The sequence below is a fragment of the Hemitrygon akajei genome, chromosome 1 (genome assembly GCF_048418815.1).
Source record: "Hemitrygon akajei chromosome 1, sHemAka1.3, whole genome shotgun sequence".
Lineage (NCBI taxonomy): Eukaryota > Metazoa > Chordata > Chondrichthyes > Myliobatiformes > Dasyatidae > Hemitrygon > Hemitrygon akajei.
This window is the reverse complement of record NC_133124.1, coordinates 166743009-166758909: the sequence shown is the minus strand read 5'-3', so window position 1 is coordinate 166758909 and position 15901 is coordinate 166743009. Positions and strand designations below refer to the sequence as shown.

The 15901-nt window shown below is 49.0% G+C and overlaps 2 protein-coding genes across 2 annotated transcripts in view; one reads left to right on the top strand and one right to left on the bottom strand.

The window, feature by feature from the left end:
- The window catches only part of LOC140732106 (uncharacterized), an 843203-nt gene that overhangs the window by 62265 nt on the left and 765037 nt on the right, over positions 1–15901 (bottom strand). The window lies entirely within an intron of this gene.
- Positions 1–15901, top strand: part of LOC140736269 (uncharacterized) — a 61347-nt gene that overhangs the window by 41927 nt on the left and 3519 nt on the right. Inside the window, exons 5-6 of the mRNA XM_073062217.1 lie at positions 11114–11260; positions 15630–15872. Of these exons, the coding sequence (XP_072918318.1) occupies positions 11114–11260; positions 15630–15872 (390 nt within the window). The remainder of the gene's footprint in view (positions 1–11113; positions 11261–15629; positions 15873–15901) is intronic.

The following is a 15901-nucleotide window of genomic DNA, read 5'->3' as shown; positions in this document are numbered from 1 at the left end:
CCCTTTGGAGCGCGTATAACTCACAGGACTGAGCCGACCATGAAGGTTGTGTCACACCCTTGGGGACCTAATTTCAAGTTTACCAGGGGCTCCTGCCGATGATTTTTCTTCCCCAAGGGGTGGAATCCCCGACCTCCCTAGTCTTCATCTTCCATCATAGCGTACCAGCGCACTTCCCGTCGGTATCTGGGGCACTCGCGCCTGAAGTGTCCCTCTTCATTGCAGTGAAAACATCTTAAAGCCTTCCTTAGCCCTCCTCCTTGCTCCTGGCTACTACCTCGATCCAACCATGGTCCCTGTCTCTCTCTACTATCTGCGGTTACTTGTCGCACTGTCTGGACCATTATCCTCGCTGTCTTCTTTTGTTTCTCTTCGTCCCTTCTTACAAAGACCTTCTGAGCCTCACGGAGTAATTCACTCAAGGGCTTGCTGTTCCAATCCTACATTTTCTCCAGCTTTGTCCTAATGTCCGGCCAGGCTTTGGACACAAGCTCTACTCGAATTAGTTGTTGTCCCACCTCTGTCTCTGGGTCTACTCCTGCGTATTGTTGCATATTTTTCCGAATCCTATCCAGGAAATCTGATGGGGTTTCATCGGGGTTCTGGTGACTTCCAAAGGCCTTAGTGAAGTTGTATCCCTTTTATCATGTATTCGCGTACATATCGCATATTCCTCCTTCCATCCTCCGATTGCTTATCCCATTGTGGGTCTACTAATGGGAATTTTTGTTCACCTGGTCCATCCTGGGGCTTCTCCCTTTCCCAGACTGCTATTGCAGCTTGTCTTATCATTTGCCTTTCTTGTGGGGAGAATAGGGTCCCCATTATTGAGTACATTTCATCCCAGGTGTAGGTATTTGGTCCCAGGAATTGGTCCAATTGTTCCGCAAGGCCCATAGGATCTTCTAACAGATTTTTCATCTCTTTCTTAAAGGTCCGAACCTCTGTGCTCGTCAGGGGAACATTTACGTAACCTGTTCCCCCTTGTGCCCCTCCCATTGGGACTTCTCGGAGGGGACACATTTTTGTTTCTTCGCCCTCTTTCTTCATCTCTTGGTTTTCTTTCCTTTTCCTCAAGGTCATCGATTTGTGGAGCGGTAGGGGGCACATATGGGGGCGGCAGGTGCTCGAGCACCTCCCATGTATTCTTTTTCTGTTCCCCTTCCTTTATCGTTTTCAACTTATAACTATTTGTCATTGGTAACCAGCATAGGGCATAATCACTTTCTTCGGGTTTAACGTTAGGTTTTGAATTCACGTACAGATTAAGGGCTTGTTGTACCCAATCCTCGCTAGACCCGAACTTAGGCCACCACACAGCCGACCCTTGGATCGGCTGGCGGGACCAGAATTCACAGTACTGTATCATTTTTTCTTTGACTTCCCTTTTCGCCTCCCATAATCCCAATTTTCTAACATCCATCCCAACGGACTATCAGGGGGTACCCCGGGGTATTTTTCATCATTGGCGCCTGGATTCCTTTACCCTTTTCTCTCTTAGACCCCTTATTCCCCATCTCGAGGACTTGCTCGGTTCCAATCCACCCACAGGCACCCCGTAATTCCACAATTCTTGTGCACTACGTCTCTGCAGGAATTTAATTTGAATGTGACCCACCTAGCTCGGTCACTCCTGTCCAATTCCGGAACCTGTATTCCCGCGATCGCCCAGGAATTCACCTGCAGGCACCCCGCAGTTCCACAATTCTCGTGTACTACGTCTCTACAGGAGGATCCACCTGCAGGAACCCCGCAGTTCCACAATTCTCGTGTACTACGTCTCTACAGGAGGATCCACCTGCAGGAACCCCGCAGCTCCACGATTCTCGTGTACTACGTCTCTACAGGAGGATCCACCTGCAGGAACCCCGCAGCTCCACGATTCTCATGTACTACGTCTCTACAGGAGGATCCACCTGCAGGAACCCCGCAGCTCCACGATTCTTGTGTACTACGTCTCTACAGGAATTCAATTTCTTACCTGGGTCCTGTGCACAGAAATTACTCGATCGCTCACTGTCTCAACTGCCTCGACAACCCCTCTTTGTTTCCTTGAGTCCGCCGGATATCACTCGCTCAAGCCGCGCGGGGCGACGAGCAAGGAATCAGGGACTGCCGAACTCGGCAGGGTGCACCTTCTCCGATGTCCTTCCTTGCCCCCCTCACGGCTGGAGTGTGGATCCCGGACGAGCACCCCAAGTTGTCAGAAATGAGACACGCTCCCGAATAATGGCTTCAAGACAAATTCAAGGAAACAAAGTTTATTAACAGTTCTGCAGAGCTGGGCCCCCTCAGAGAAGGGAACCCTGAACCTTACAGGGCAGCAGGTTTTATCCTTCTTCCTTACCACCCCCCTCCCTGACTCGGGAGGTACATAGTCTTATCCCATTCCATATTTGGAGTTGTTTTTTACACATTTCTGTAAAACAATAGTCCATATCTCAGGACTTCAATGATTCCACAAGCAAGTAATCTCGTCAGGGCTTCTGCATTCCTGCTTATCAGACATAATTAAATCACATTTGTCCTTTGACTTTAACCCACATTTGTCCTTTGACTTTAAATCAGACCTCTTTCAGAAACGCACATCTTAATTTTGAATCTTACAAGGAGTCTGATAGCTTGGGGGAAGAAACTGTTACATAGTCTGGTCGTGAGAGCCCGAATGCTTTGGTGCCTTTTCCAAGATGGCAAGAGGGAGAAAAGTTTGTATCAGGGGTGCATGGGGTCCTTCATAATGCTGTTTGCTTTGCGGATGCAGCATGTAGTGTAAATGTCCGTAGTGGCTGGAAGAGAGACCCCGATGATCTTCTCAGTTGACCTGACTATCCGCTGCAGTGTCTTGGGATCTGAGATGGTGCAATTCCCGAACCAGGCAGTGATGCAGCTGCTCAGGATGCTCTCAATACAACCCCTGTAGAATGTGGTGAGGATGGGGGGTGGGAGATGGACTTTCCTCAGCCTTCGCAGAAGCAGAGATGTTGCTAAGCTTTCTTTGCTATGGAGCTGGTGTTGAGGGACGAGGTGAGATTCTCCACCAGGTGAACACCAAGAAATTTGGTGCTCTTAACGATCTCTATCGAGGAGCCATCGATGTTCAGCGGGGAGTGGTCGCTCCGTGCCCTCCTAAAGTCAACAACCATCTCTTTTGTTTTGTTCACATTAAGAGACAGGTTGTTGGCTCTGCACCAGTCTGTTAGCCACTGCACCTCCTCTCTGTGAGCTGACTCGTCGTTCTTGCTGATGAGACCCACCACAGACGTGTCATCGGCGAACTTAATAATGTGGTTCGAGCTGTGTGTTGCAGCACAGTCGTGGTTCAGCAGAGTGAACAGCAGTGGACTGAGCACACAGCCCTGGAGGGCCCCCATGCTCGGTGTGATGGTGTTGGAGATGCTGCTCCCGATCCGGACTGACTGAGATCTCCCAGTCAGGAAGTCTAGGATCCAGTTGCAGAGGGAGGTGTTCAGGCCCAGTAGGCTCAGCTTTTCAATCAGTTTCTGAGGGATGATTATGTTGAATGCTGAACTGAAGTCTATGAACAGCATTCAAATGTATATGTCTTTTTTATCCAGGTGGGTTAGGGCCAGGTGGAGGGCAATAACAATGGCATTGTCTGTTGAGTGGTTGGGATGATACGCATACTGCAGGGGGTCCAGTGAGGGGGGCAGCAGGGTCATGATGTGCCTCATGACGAGCCTCTCAAAACACTTCATGATGATGGATGTAAGTGCAACGGGACGGTAGTCATTTAGGCAGGGCACCGAAGACTTCTTCGGCACGGGGGGACGATGGTGGCGGCCTTAAAGCACGTTGGAATGGTGGCGCTGCTCAGGGAGATGTTGAAGATGTCAGTGAGAATATCTGCTAGCTGGTCTGCACATCCTCTGAGCACTCTACCAGGAATGTTGTCTGGTCCAGCAGCATTCCGTGGGTTCACCCTACATGCCTGAACTCTGGGATCGGCCACAGTGAGACACAGCACCTGATCATTTGTAGGAGGGGTGGACTTCCTCGCCGCCACGTCATTTTCCACCTCAAACTGGGCGTAGAAGTTATTCAGCACATCTGGGAGGGAGGCATCACCCGCACAGTCAGGTGATGTTGTCCTGTAACTGGTGATGTCATGGATGCCCTTCCACATGCGCCGCGTGTTGCCACAAAGTGGCTGTGGATTCACTGGGCATGTGCACGCTTTGCCCCTCTGATGGCCTGGGACAGTTTGGCCCTTGCTGTTGTTAAAGCTGCCTTGTCGCCTGCTCTGAAGGTGGAGTCACGGGACCTCAGCAGCGCACGCACCTCGGCGGTCACCTTATGGCTTTTGGTTAGCGCGTATAGTGATGGTCTTGGACACAGTGACGTCATCGACGCACTTGCTGATGTAGCTGGTCACTGATGCTGTGTACTCCTCTAAGTTGGTGGAGTCACCATCAGTTGCAGCCTCCCTGAACATGTGCCAGTCAGTGTCCTCAAAGCAGTCTTGAAGAGCAGAGATGGCTCCTGCTGGCCAGGTTTTCACCTGCTTCTGAACTGGTCTGGAGTGCCTGACGAGCGGATTGTATGCTGTGATTAGTATAACAGAGATGTGGTCTGAGTATCTGAGGTGGGGGCAGGGCTTCACCAGTACGCGTCGGGAATGTTTATGTTAACAAGGTCCAACACATTCACCCCCCTCTGATGCACCATCAATAACTCTCTGAGACGTGAGGCGAGATACAGGCTTTTATTGGCTGGAAGAAAGAACAAGCAGCAATTGACCACTACACTACATCCTGGAGACTGAGGGCAGGGCTCAGGCTCCAATCGCCTTTATACCGGGGTCTGTGGGAGGAGCCATGGTCAGTGGGAGGAGCCACAGGAGCAGTCAGCAGGGGGCGTGTCCAGACAGGTATATGTAGTTCACCACATTCACCCCCCCCTTTGTTTTAAAAGAGAGTCCCCATGGGGCGAAGTTTCTTACAAGTATATTTACAGGTTAAGTCTATCAGGTGGTCGAATCTGTTGCTGCGATCTACGTAGCACCGGCTGTGATTGCACAGGTGCCGGTGGTGATTGCACCGGAGACGGTGGTTGTGCTGTTTCCGGCCTAACTGGAGGTGTCAGCCCACTAGGCGTCAGTGATCCCTCACGCATGTGCGAGGCGCCAGGTATATGCGTGTGCAAGACGCTCGGTATAGGAGTGTCGTGAGGAGTCTGTGTAGGGCTTGGTGTGCGCGGTGTCACCTTGGGTACAGGGTTCATAGTTACCGTGGAGTGTTCGGGGTAGTGGTCTGCTGCTCCTGCGGGCGCCAGGTCGCGGACGGAGACCGTGTCCTCTCGCCCATCAGCTAAGACCACGTAGGCATACTGGGGGTTCGCATGTAGAAGGTGAACCCTCTCGACCAGCGGGGAGTATTTATTGCTCCTCACATGTTTCCGGAGCAGCACTGGCCCTGGGGACGTCAGCCAAACCAGTAGGGTGGTCCCAGTGGCAGACTTCCTGGGAAAAGAAAATAGGCGCTCGTGAGGGGTGGCATTGGTGGACGTACATAACAGGGAGCGGATAGAGTGGAGTGCCTCGGGGAGAACCTCCTGCTATCGGGAGACCGGCAACCCTTTTGACTTAAGGGCTAAAAGTGTGGCCTTCCACACTGTGGCATTCTCCGTCTCCACCTGTCCATTTCCCCGGGGATTATAGCTCATGGTCCTACTAGTAGCAATGTCCCTAGCTAGCAGGTACTGGCGCAGCTCGTCACTCATAAAGGAGGACCCTCTATCACTGTGGATATAGCAGGGATATCCGAACAGAGTGAAGAGCTGGCGCAGGGCTTTTATGAGGGACGTGGCATTGGTGTCGGGGCAGGGGATGGCAAAGGGGAACCGCGAGTACTCGTCGATAATGTTGAGAAAGTAGACATTGCGATCGGTGGAGGGAAGGGGGCCCTTAAAGTCAACACTCAGTCGCTCAAAGGGGCGGGTGGCCTTGATAAGTTGCACCTTTTCAGGACGGTAGAAATGCGGTTTTCACTCAGCGCAGACTTGGCAGTCCCTGGTCATCGTCCTGATGTCCTCAAGGGAGTAAGGCAGGTTCCGGGCTTTCACGAACTGGTAAAATCGGGTAAACCCCGGGTGGCAAAGATGTGCATGGAGGGCGTATAGCTGGTTGAGCTGTGCGCTGGCACACGCTCCCCGGGATAGGGCATCAGGGGGCTCATTGAGCCTTCCAGGCCGGTACAGGATATCATAGTTGTAGGTGGAGAGTTCTATTCTTCACCGCAAAATTTTATCATTTTTGATTTTGCCCCGCTGTTGGTTGCTGAACATGAACACAACTGAGCACTGGTTGGTCAGCAAGGTGAACCTTTTGCCGGCGAGATAGTGCCTCCAGTGCCTAATAGCTTCCACTATGGCCTGGGCTTCTTTCTCCACTGCGGAGTGCTGAATTTCAGGGCCTTGAAGGGTACGAGAGAAGAATGCTACTGGCCTGCCTGCCTATGTACACACCAAATATAAAGACAGAGGTGAATTCCCGTGGCAAACAAAATGGTCTGCGTCTAACAGCCACAAACTCCACTAGCGATGAGCAGTATCTGGAAACCAGCACAGAGTTCTTACACCATTCCGTGTTGATGTAAACACACAAGCCACCACTGCGAGTCTGACAGGAACGGGGACAGGACCCAAGTGCAGGACGCAGGCACTGAAGTACTAGGGGTAGGACATGATGGGGATGCCATGGCATGCAAGGGGTAATGCAGGCGGGGCAGGATCCCAGAGTTCATGGCAGACAGGAGGATCCCAGAGTGCAGGTGAGCGGGGCAGAGCAGGATCCCAGACTGCAGGCAGGCGGGGCAGAGCAGGATCCCAGACTGCAGGCGGGCGGGGCAGAGCAGGATCCCAGACTGCAGGCAGGCGGGGCAGAGCAGGATCCCAGACTGCAGGCGGGCGGGGCAGAGCAGGATCCCAGACTGCAGGCGGGCGGGGCAGGATCCCAGAGTTCGTGGCAGACAGGAGGATCCCAGACTGCAGATGGGCGGGGCAGAGCAGGATCCCAGACTGCAGGCGGGCAGGGCAGGATTCCAGAGTTCCGGCCAGGCAGGCGGAGCAGGCGAGGCAGAGCAGGATTCCAGAGTTCAGGCAGGGCAGGAGGATCCCAGAGTTCAGGCAGGCAGAAGAGCCCCCTGGGGCGGGCGCATAACTCCTGGGCAGGGCCGCCTCCCAGGCGGAGACACGGAAGCCTGGGCAGGTGCAGGACACAACCAATCTGAGGTGAGGGGTAGGAAGGGTCCAAGTCCCCCTGCCAGGGAACGGCAGACGGCCTGGCTTCCCCGACGGAAGAAAGGGACAGGAAGGGACAGAACCAACCACAGGGCAACAGCTATTTGGCCTGGCTTACCCAACAGAGGTGAGGGACAGGAGGGGACAGAACCAACCGCAGGGCAATGGCAATCTGGCCTGGCTTACTCAATCGAGGCAAGGGACAGGAAGGGAGCTCAGTCTGGGGTGGCTACAAGACTCGAGGCAGCCAGTAGACTTGGGCAGGCTACAGAACAGCATCCCCTTCCACCAATGGGTTACTCCGAGCAGAGACTGACAGGACAACCCCAACTTCACACAATCCCAGAGCCCCTTATATTCACAGCCCTGATGAGCATCAGGTGCAACTGCTTGAGCCCAAGCCGAAACGAGGGACAGTCGAAAGACCCGGAGTCTGGAGTCTGCGGACCGGACTGTGAACCGGAATGCAGATCTCGGACCGGACCATGACAATATATAATCATAGTGTGGCAAGGATAATGAGGATGTCTTTCCCACAGTTCAGGAGAGCCCAAAGCTTGGGGCATATGTTTAAGGTGAAGAGGAAGGATCTAAATAGGACATGAGAGGCAATTCTTTCACCCATGGGGTGGTGAGTCTCTAGACCGAGCTCCCAGAGAAAGTGGGAGCAGCAGGTGCAATGGTATCATTGAAGGGACACTGTATGGAAAGGCAGGGTTAGAATGGATAATTTGAACCGCAAAAAATTGAGATAATCCAGCTGGGTATAGAGATTATCACAGACTCTTTGGAATGAATGTCCTAAATCTTGCTGTATTAAGTGATGGGCTGAATGGCCTGCATTACGTACATTCCTCTGTCTCTGAATGACATTCCCTAGTTCCCTGGGTGTGGCCTCATAATTAGAGTCCCCATCACTTCCAGGGAGGGGATTCTGTGGAATGTGAGCTGAAGTTCTAACTCTCTTCCCTGAGGTCCATCCCTCATTTGTAGCTTTGTCAGTTTCACCTCTGACCCTTACGGCCTTTAAACTCTCAGGAACTGCCCCCCCCCCCCCGCAACCCCGACACTCCTCCCCGTCTCTTTGACTCCTAACCACTCCTATACCACTCCCTGCCACTGTGAACCACAACTAACTCTTTGCTTTAACTTCCCTCTGGATCTGCGATCCTCACTCATTCATAGCCTGCTCTCGGGACACAGGATATCCATGCCGGAGGGTGTCCATCTCTGAGCTCAGAGGAACATTAAATCACCTCCCTTCCTTTCCGTTATGGAGAATCACTCTGAGTGAACTGTGCCTGGTGTGTGGCAGGATGTGAGTACAGGTTCTGTGTTTTACAATGCAATGTTGCAATCGAAGGGACGTCTATGAGAAGATTCTGAAGGAATCAGTGATATTATGAAATGGACCTCAGCTGACTACCAGTCCCCAAATGCCATTCTGGTCATCAGACAGTCTCAGTGACAGAACCAGGTCCAGAAGACGTTTGTTTCCCAAAGGGGAAAACCTGCCTCTCCCTGTCACGCCTCATGTTTCACTGTAACCTTCCCACATGGAATGTGAGGGTTGTGTCCGATGTGTGTCTTGTCTGGGAAATTGTTGGAACTATAGCCGGTCAGTCAGTGACTGCTGTGGGAGAGAATGAGGGACAGAGTTTTATGCCCTTGGGTCCTGAGGCCAATTTAGCAACAATTCCCAGTTTCCGTGCTTCAGAATGATGTGTGTGCTTCCCAGAAGGGCAGAGCGAGACTTTGGTGGTGAGTGAACAATTGGATTGTTCGATTTCTTCAGGATGCAGCCAAAGGAAGAACAGCTGGAACTCGGAGAGGCTTCAGTGTAACGGTGAGAATGCAGGCTTGGGGCTCGACCCGAGAGATTGGGGCAGGAGCTGAGAAGTATCCAGTCTGCAGAGGCAGTATGTTCCTGTCGAAGTGGAGGGTAAACCTGGCAAGACAAGAGATATTCCAGCTTTGGTCAAGGAAAATATGGAAGGACAAGGTGCAATTAGGTCATTTACCAGTGAATCCCTTAATGTCAAATGACTAAGAATACTATCAGGAGGCAAATTTGGAGGGCAGATAGAGAGGGTGTGAGATGGATCTGGAAGGTAAGGTTAAGGGAAATCTCAAGAAGTTCTGCAGCGGTTAGCATAAACTTTACAGCAGCAGCCATGTGCGTTCAATTCCTTCTGCTGTCTTTAAAGAGTCTGTACTTCCTCTCAGTGACTGCAGTGGGTTTCCACTGGGTATTCTCCAAACAGTAGATTTCCTGCCACAGCACAGTAAGTTGTGGGCATGCTACATTGGCACTGGAGGTGAGGTGACACTCACGGCTGCCCCCAGCTCATCCTTGTACTGTGTTGTTCATCGAGGCAAACGAGCATTTCACTGAATGTTTCAATGATTCAGTGTAGATGTAACACAAAAACTAAATCTTTAATCTGATCTGTCGCTATTTTAAGATTAAGATGATAACTAAGGAGAAATAGCTTACTTTGGAAGCTAAGAAAGTCTGTTTATGTCCTGAGCTGCAGGAACATGGTGGGAGAAAATAACATTTAGCACGGTGACATTCATCAGTTGCGTACAAAACTCAGGCATTATGTTGCCTATGAATAAGTTATTGGTGAGACTGCAGCTGGAATACAGTGTAGAGTTTCAGTCACCCTTTGATCGGAAATATGTGGTTAAACTGGAAAAACTGGGCAAAGAATTGCAAGAATGTTGCCAGTGCTGAGTAATAGGGAGGGGTTTTCCACTCTAGGTCATTATTTCTTGTAACACAGGAGGTGGCGACGATATAGAAGTACCTCAAATCATCATGTGGCAAGGATAAGGTGGATGCCAACAGTCTTTCCCACAGTTTAGGAGAGTCCAAAGCTTGGGGCATATGCTTTGGGTGAAGAGGAAAGGATAAAATAGGACTTGAGGGGCAATTCCTTCACCCATAGGGTGCTGAGTATACAATCCAAGCTGCCAGAGAAAATGGGTGCAGCAGGTACAATGGTATCATTGAAGGGGCACCTGGATAGATGCATGGAAAGGCATGGTTAGAACGGATAAAGTTGACTGCAGGAAATTGGGTTTATCCAGCTGGGATATTGGTCATAGATGATAGATAGATAGATAGATAGATAGATACTTTATTCATCCCCATGGGGAAATTCAACCTTTTTTCCAATGTCCCATACACTTGTTGTAGCAAAACTAATTACATACAATACTTAACTCAGTAAAAAAAATATGATATGCATCTAAATCACTATCTCAAAAAGCATTAATAATAGCTTTTAAAAAGTTCTTAAGTCCTGGTGGTTGAATTGTAAAGCCTAATGGCATTGGGGAGTATTGACCTCTTCATCCTGTCTGAGGAGCATTGCATCGATAGTAACCTGTCGCTGAAACTGCTTCTCTGTCTCTGGATGGTGCTATGTAGAGGATGTTCAGAGTTTTCCATAATTGACCGTAGCCTACTCAGCGCCCTTCGCTCAGCTACCGATGTTAAACTCTCCAGTACTTTGCCCACGACAGAGCCCACCTTCCTTACCAGCTTATTAAGACGTGAGGTCATCACAGACTCACTGGGTGAATAACCTCGTTCTTCCTGTATTAAATGATTAGCTGAATATCCTGCATTCTATACATCCCTCTGTATCTAATTACATGCCCCAGGGCATGTGTGTCTGGGGTGAGCATGATGGGAAACTGTCAGAATTGTATCCCGGTGTCACACCGTGATGGGGGTGTGTGTGGAAAGGAGGGTCAGAACAGAAAATCCCCATGGGTTCTAAGGTAAGCTCAACACTATCTCCCAGGTTACAGGTTTCTGATTGACATGTGTGTTGTGCCCTAGGGTCGAGCGAGGATCCACAGGGCAGTGAGTTTCCCTCATTGTACAGTACGTCCACCTCGATGTGCAGTGAGCAACCAGATCATTCGACATCTTCAACCTGCACGCAAGAGAAGAGCGAAAAGAGCTCAGAGAAGCTTCGGTGTAACGGTGAGAAGCAAGGATTGGGGCACGACTCGTGGCACATCAAGGGTGTAGATGTATTATGTTCCTCTTGTGTACAGAGCCTGGAGGGTTTAGGAACCCTGGCTGATGAGAGAGATTGAAGTTCCAGTCAAGAGGAGAAACAAGCATACATTGTGTTCACAAACAGGAGTCCTAAAGAAGGGTCTCAACCCGAAACATTGACTGTTTCCTCTTTTCCAGTGATGCTGTCTGGCTTGTGAAGTTCCTCCAGCATTTTGTGTATATTACTTTGATTTTCAGCATCCTCATATTTCTCTTGCTTGTGATTTGTCTACTACACTGCAAAGTTTCCTCCAGGGATGCCTCCCCTGAGGAAGTTCAAATCCTCCCTTCAACAGGAGTTCAGTAAAACCCTCTGTGACTGCTCCCCCTCTGTGATCTCTGCTGCCATCCGATTCTTTGGCTGTGTGATCACCCAGACCCGTTACCACAGCTGTGTAACCTTTCTGGGAATGTGCATTTGCTGCCATCTTTTGCCACCAGTCCTGATGAAGGGTCTCGGCCCAAAACACCAACTGTTTGCTCTTTTTCACAGAAGCTGCCTGGCCTGCTGAGTTGCTGCAGCATTTTGTGTGTAATACATTGTGTTTAATTTGGGAACAAGTTAACCTCATGCTGACTTTAAAAATATCAAGAATGCACTTTAGGGAAATCTGGAGGGCAAAGTGTGGGTATGAGAAGGACCTGACAGATAATTTTTGAGAAGATTCCCAGGAGATTCTATAGCTACGTAAAGATTAAAAGGATCGCTGGCAAGAGAGGAGTCCCTTTTGGGGATCAGCAGGTTGAGATGGAACAGATAGGTTGAAATTGTAACAAATATTTCTCCTCAATGATTGCTGATCTGCTTTACTGAAAATCACAATTGCTTCAGATGAGGGAAACAGGTGAAGACGGACTGGGGGACATTCACATTCCCAGGGAGAAGGGATTTGCAGCCTTACAGTGAATTCCAGTGTATAAATCCCCAGTGCTTCCTGGGACTCTGTGGGAGGCTAGAGGGGAAACAGCGGAGTCCCTTACGGAGATATTTGCTTCATCGTTTTTTGACTGGGAAATGATGCCACTGAAGAATGGAATGAGGTCAATGTTGTTCCGTAGTTTAAGAACGATAGAAGGGATAAGCCAAGGAATGATAGGCCAGTGAATCTGATGTCAATTGTGGGGAAATTACAATGCTTCCTGATGAAGGGTCTCGGCCTGAAACGTTGGCTACTCTTTTCTCACGGATGCTGCCTGACCTGCTGAGTTCTTCCAGCATTGTGTACGTATTCTTCATGGGGAAATTACTGGTGAGCAATCAGAGGGATTGGATGCCCAGCATTTGGATAGACAGAGTCTGATTAGAAGGTGTTTGCATGGTGTTGTGAGTGGAAAGTTGTGCTTGTTGAACCACTTTAGAGCTGTTTGAAGAATGACCAAAATTTTTGATGAGGTTTAAGCAGAGAATGTTGTCTATTTAGCTGGGCCTATGATAAGACCTCACGTGGTTGGGTGTTCTGGTAGGAAAGTTCCCATGAATCCTGGAGAGACAGTCCAGTGGAGTCAACCTTCAGTCAAGAAAAACATAAAAGAAAAAAGAAAATATGGAAGTACATTGCTCAGTTAGGTAATTTGTCAGTGAATCTCAATATCAAATGACTAAGAATACAATCAAGAGTGAAATCAGAAGGGCAAAGAGAGAAGTTGTGAGATGCATCTGCCTGGTTAAAGAAATTCCAAAGAAGTTCTATAGTGTAACTTTACAGTGGCAGGCATGTGTGTTCAATTCCCACACTTTCTTTAAGGAGTTTGTTCTGTCTCCCCATAACCGCAGTGAGTTTCCACTGGGTATTCCGGTTTCCTGCCATACTGCCGAAGCATTAGTGTTAGTAAGTTAAGGTCGTGCTACATTGGAACCAGAAGCAGGGTGACACTTACGGGCTGCCCCCAGAACATCCTTGTACTGTGTTGTTCATCGAGACAAACGATGCATTTCACTGAATGTTTCAATGATTCAATGTGGCACATAAGATTAGTTTTATATTTCACTATATTAGAGTGAAGTGGTAGTCAAGGAATGAATAGCTCACTTCAGAAGCTCAGAAGATCTGCTTATGTCTTGAGCTGCAGGAATAGTTTGGAAGAAAAGAAGATTTAGCATGTTGACATTCATTAGTTGAGTACAGAACTAGGGCTTTATGTTGCTGTTGAATAGGTCATTGGTGAGGCTGCATTTGGAACATGGTGTAGAGTTTCAGTCACCCTTTTATAGGAAAGATGTGATTAAACTGGAAATTGGGCAGCGAATTGCAAGACTGTTGCCAGTACTGAGTAATGGACAGAGGTTTTCCACTCTAGGTCATTTTTTCTTGTAACGCAGGAGGTGGTGATATAGAAATATATAAAATCATCATGTGGCAAGGATAATGTAGATGCCAACAGTCTTTCCACAGTTCAGGAGAGCACAAAGCTTGGGGCATATGCTTAGGGTGAAGAGGAAGGATCTGAATAAGACATGAGAAGCAATTCTTTCACCCATAGGGTAGTAAGTAGCTCCCAGAGAAAGTGGGAGCAGCAGGTAAATGGTATCATTGAAGGGGCACCTGGATGGGTGAGGTTGAAGCAGATAAAGCTGACTGCAGGAAATTAGGATGATCTGGGTGGGCAGACTGCTCATCCCAGACTCGTTTGACTGAATGGCCTCTATCTTGCTGTATTAAACAATTAGCTGAATGTTACAGTCAAGGAGACGTCCATGAGAAGATTCTGATGGATCTGAAAATCTGCCAGTGTGAAGGGCCGGGGGTTCCCTGTGTTCTGTTTGTTTACAAAGTGTCTCATGAAAATCAGGATCTTCGAGCTGCCCTGCAGAAAGTCACAGATAAATACACTCGTCTTCTGTCAGTCTCTGATTCCACCTAATGAAACCTTACCCTAGAGTCCTCTTGTCTTTTGCCAACTTTTATGGACCACTGCCTCTTTCCTCTTTCTGGGGCACAGTAATTATTATGTGTGACCGTGTATATCTTTCCAAGAAAGTGGTGGAGTATCCAAGTATTCTGTGGACTGTGTGGGTTGAGGTACTAACTGTCTTCCCCAAGTTCCATATGTCACTTGTAGCTGTATTGTTTTCACCCCTGACCCATACAGCGTTTAAACTCCCTGGGGCCGTCCGCCAACCGCCGCACCACTCCCTGTCCCTTTGACTCCCAACCGCTCCTACACCACTTCCTGTCACTGTAAACCACAACCAACTCTTTACTTTCACTTCCCACTGAATCTCCTGTGTTACGAACCCTGTAACTGGGTTGCCAAACCAGCAGAAATGGAATGATATGTTGGAGTCTGGTGGTACTGGAACTAAAGGTGTTTATTTGTAAACTAAGCAATACAGTATCAAAAATGCAAATATACATATAAAACAGGTTAGCAATTTTATATATATATATATACACACACACACAGAAGTGTGGTAAAAGGAATCAAAAACCCAGCTCTTCCAAAGTCTAGGGGTAAATGAATAGTCTTAAGAGATAATGAAAGTTCAGTTCAGTTCAGTTTAGCTTAGGTCGAAGTAGTTGTTGTTGTGACGTTGGAGAGAGAGAGAGAGAGAAAGTGAGTGAGATGTTAGTTCCCTGTGTTCTGTTTGTGTATGTAGTGTCTCATGAAAATCAGGATCTTCGAGCTACCCTGCAGTGGGTCACAGGTAAGTACACTCGTCGTCTGTCAGTCTGTGACCCCACCTAATGAAACCTTACCCTAGAGTCCTCTTGTCTTTTGGTGACTTATGACCGCTGCCTCTTCCCTCTCCCTGAGGCACAATAATTATTGTGAGTGACCCTGTGTATCTCTTCATTGTAGTGGAAGGCACGTGCATTTTTTAACCCGGTTTGACCTCAACAGTACACAAGAGTTTTCATTGTGATGGGAAATTGGTGCACAGCAAGCTCCCACAAACAGCAGAGAGGCGATGAACTGGGGATCCTGTTGCAAAATTCTCTGGGTCATGGTGGGGTTCCCTTGTCTCTGTTCAAAATGATGTTTGTGGATCTTTCTGTCCACCTGAGTGGAGACCTGATCTAATGTCCCAGTGGAGACGTGTTGCCTCTTTCAGTGCTGTACCTGAGTACCAGGAGAGGGGGTGGGAACACTGACTTGTAAACACACACACACACACACACACACACACACACACACACACACACACACACACACACACACACACACACACACACACACACACACACACACCTGAGCCCAGGGATGATGAACCCTGTGGGTTCCTGCAGTGGGGGGGACACACACCCCTTCCACAGCAGTACCTAAATCACTCTGTTACTCTGTGTTTCAGGAGACAGGACAGTGCGGAAGGAAGACGTTTGCTCTGTGATTCTGTTGCAGAAATCTGGAGATTTCAGAGTAAACAAGATGACGACTGATCCAGGGTTATTCCATGAGGGAGCCAATGTTTTTCAGATATTTTGGACAGAAGCAAGTGTTACGTGGACAAGTACTGATGAAGGCCACGCAGTGATTCAGACCGTCAGACAGAGTCTCGTCAACAAAACAGAATCCAGAGGAGTGTCCTGTCCCGGTGGGTAAAACCTGCCTCTCCCCGGCCGC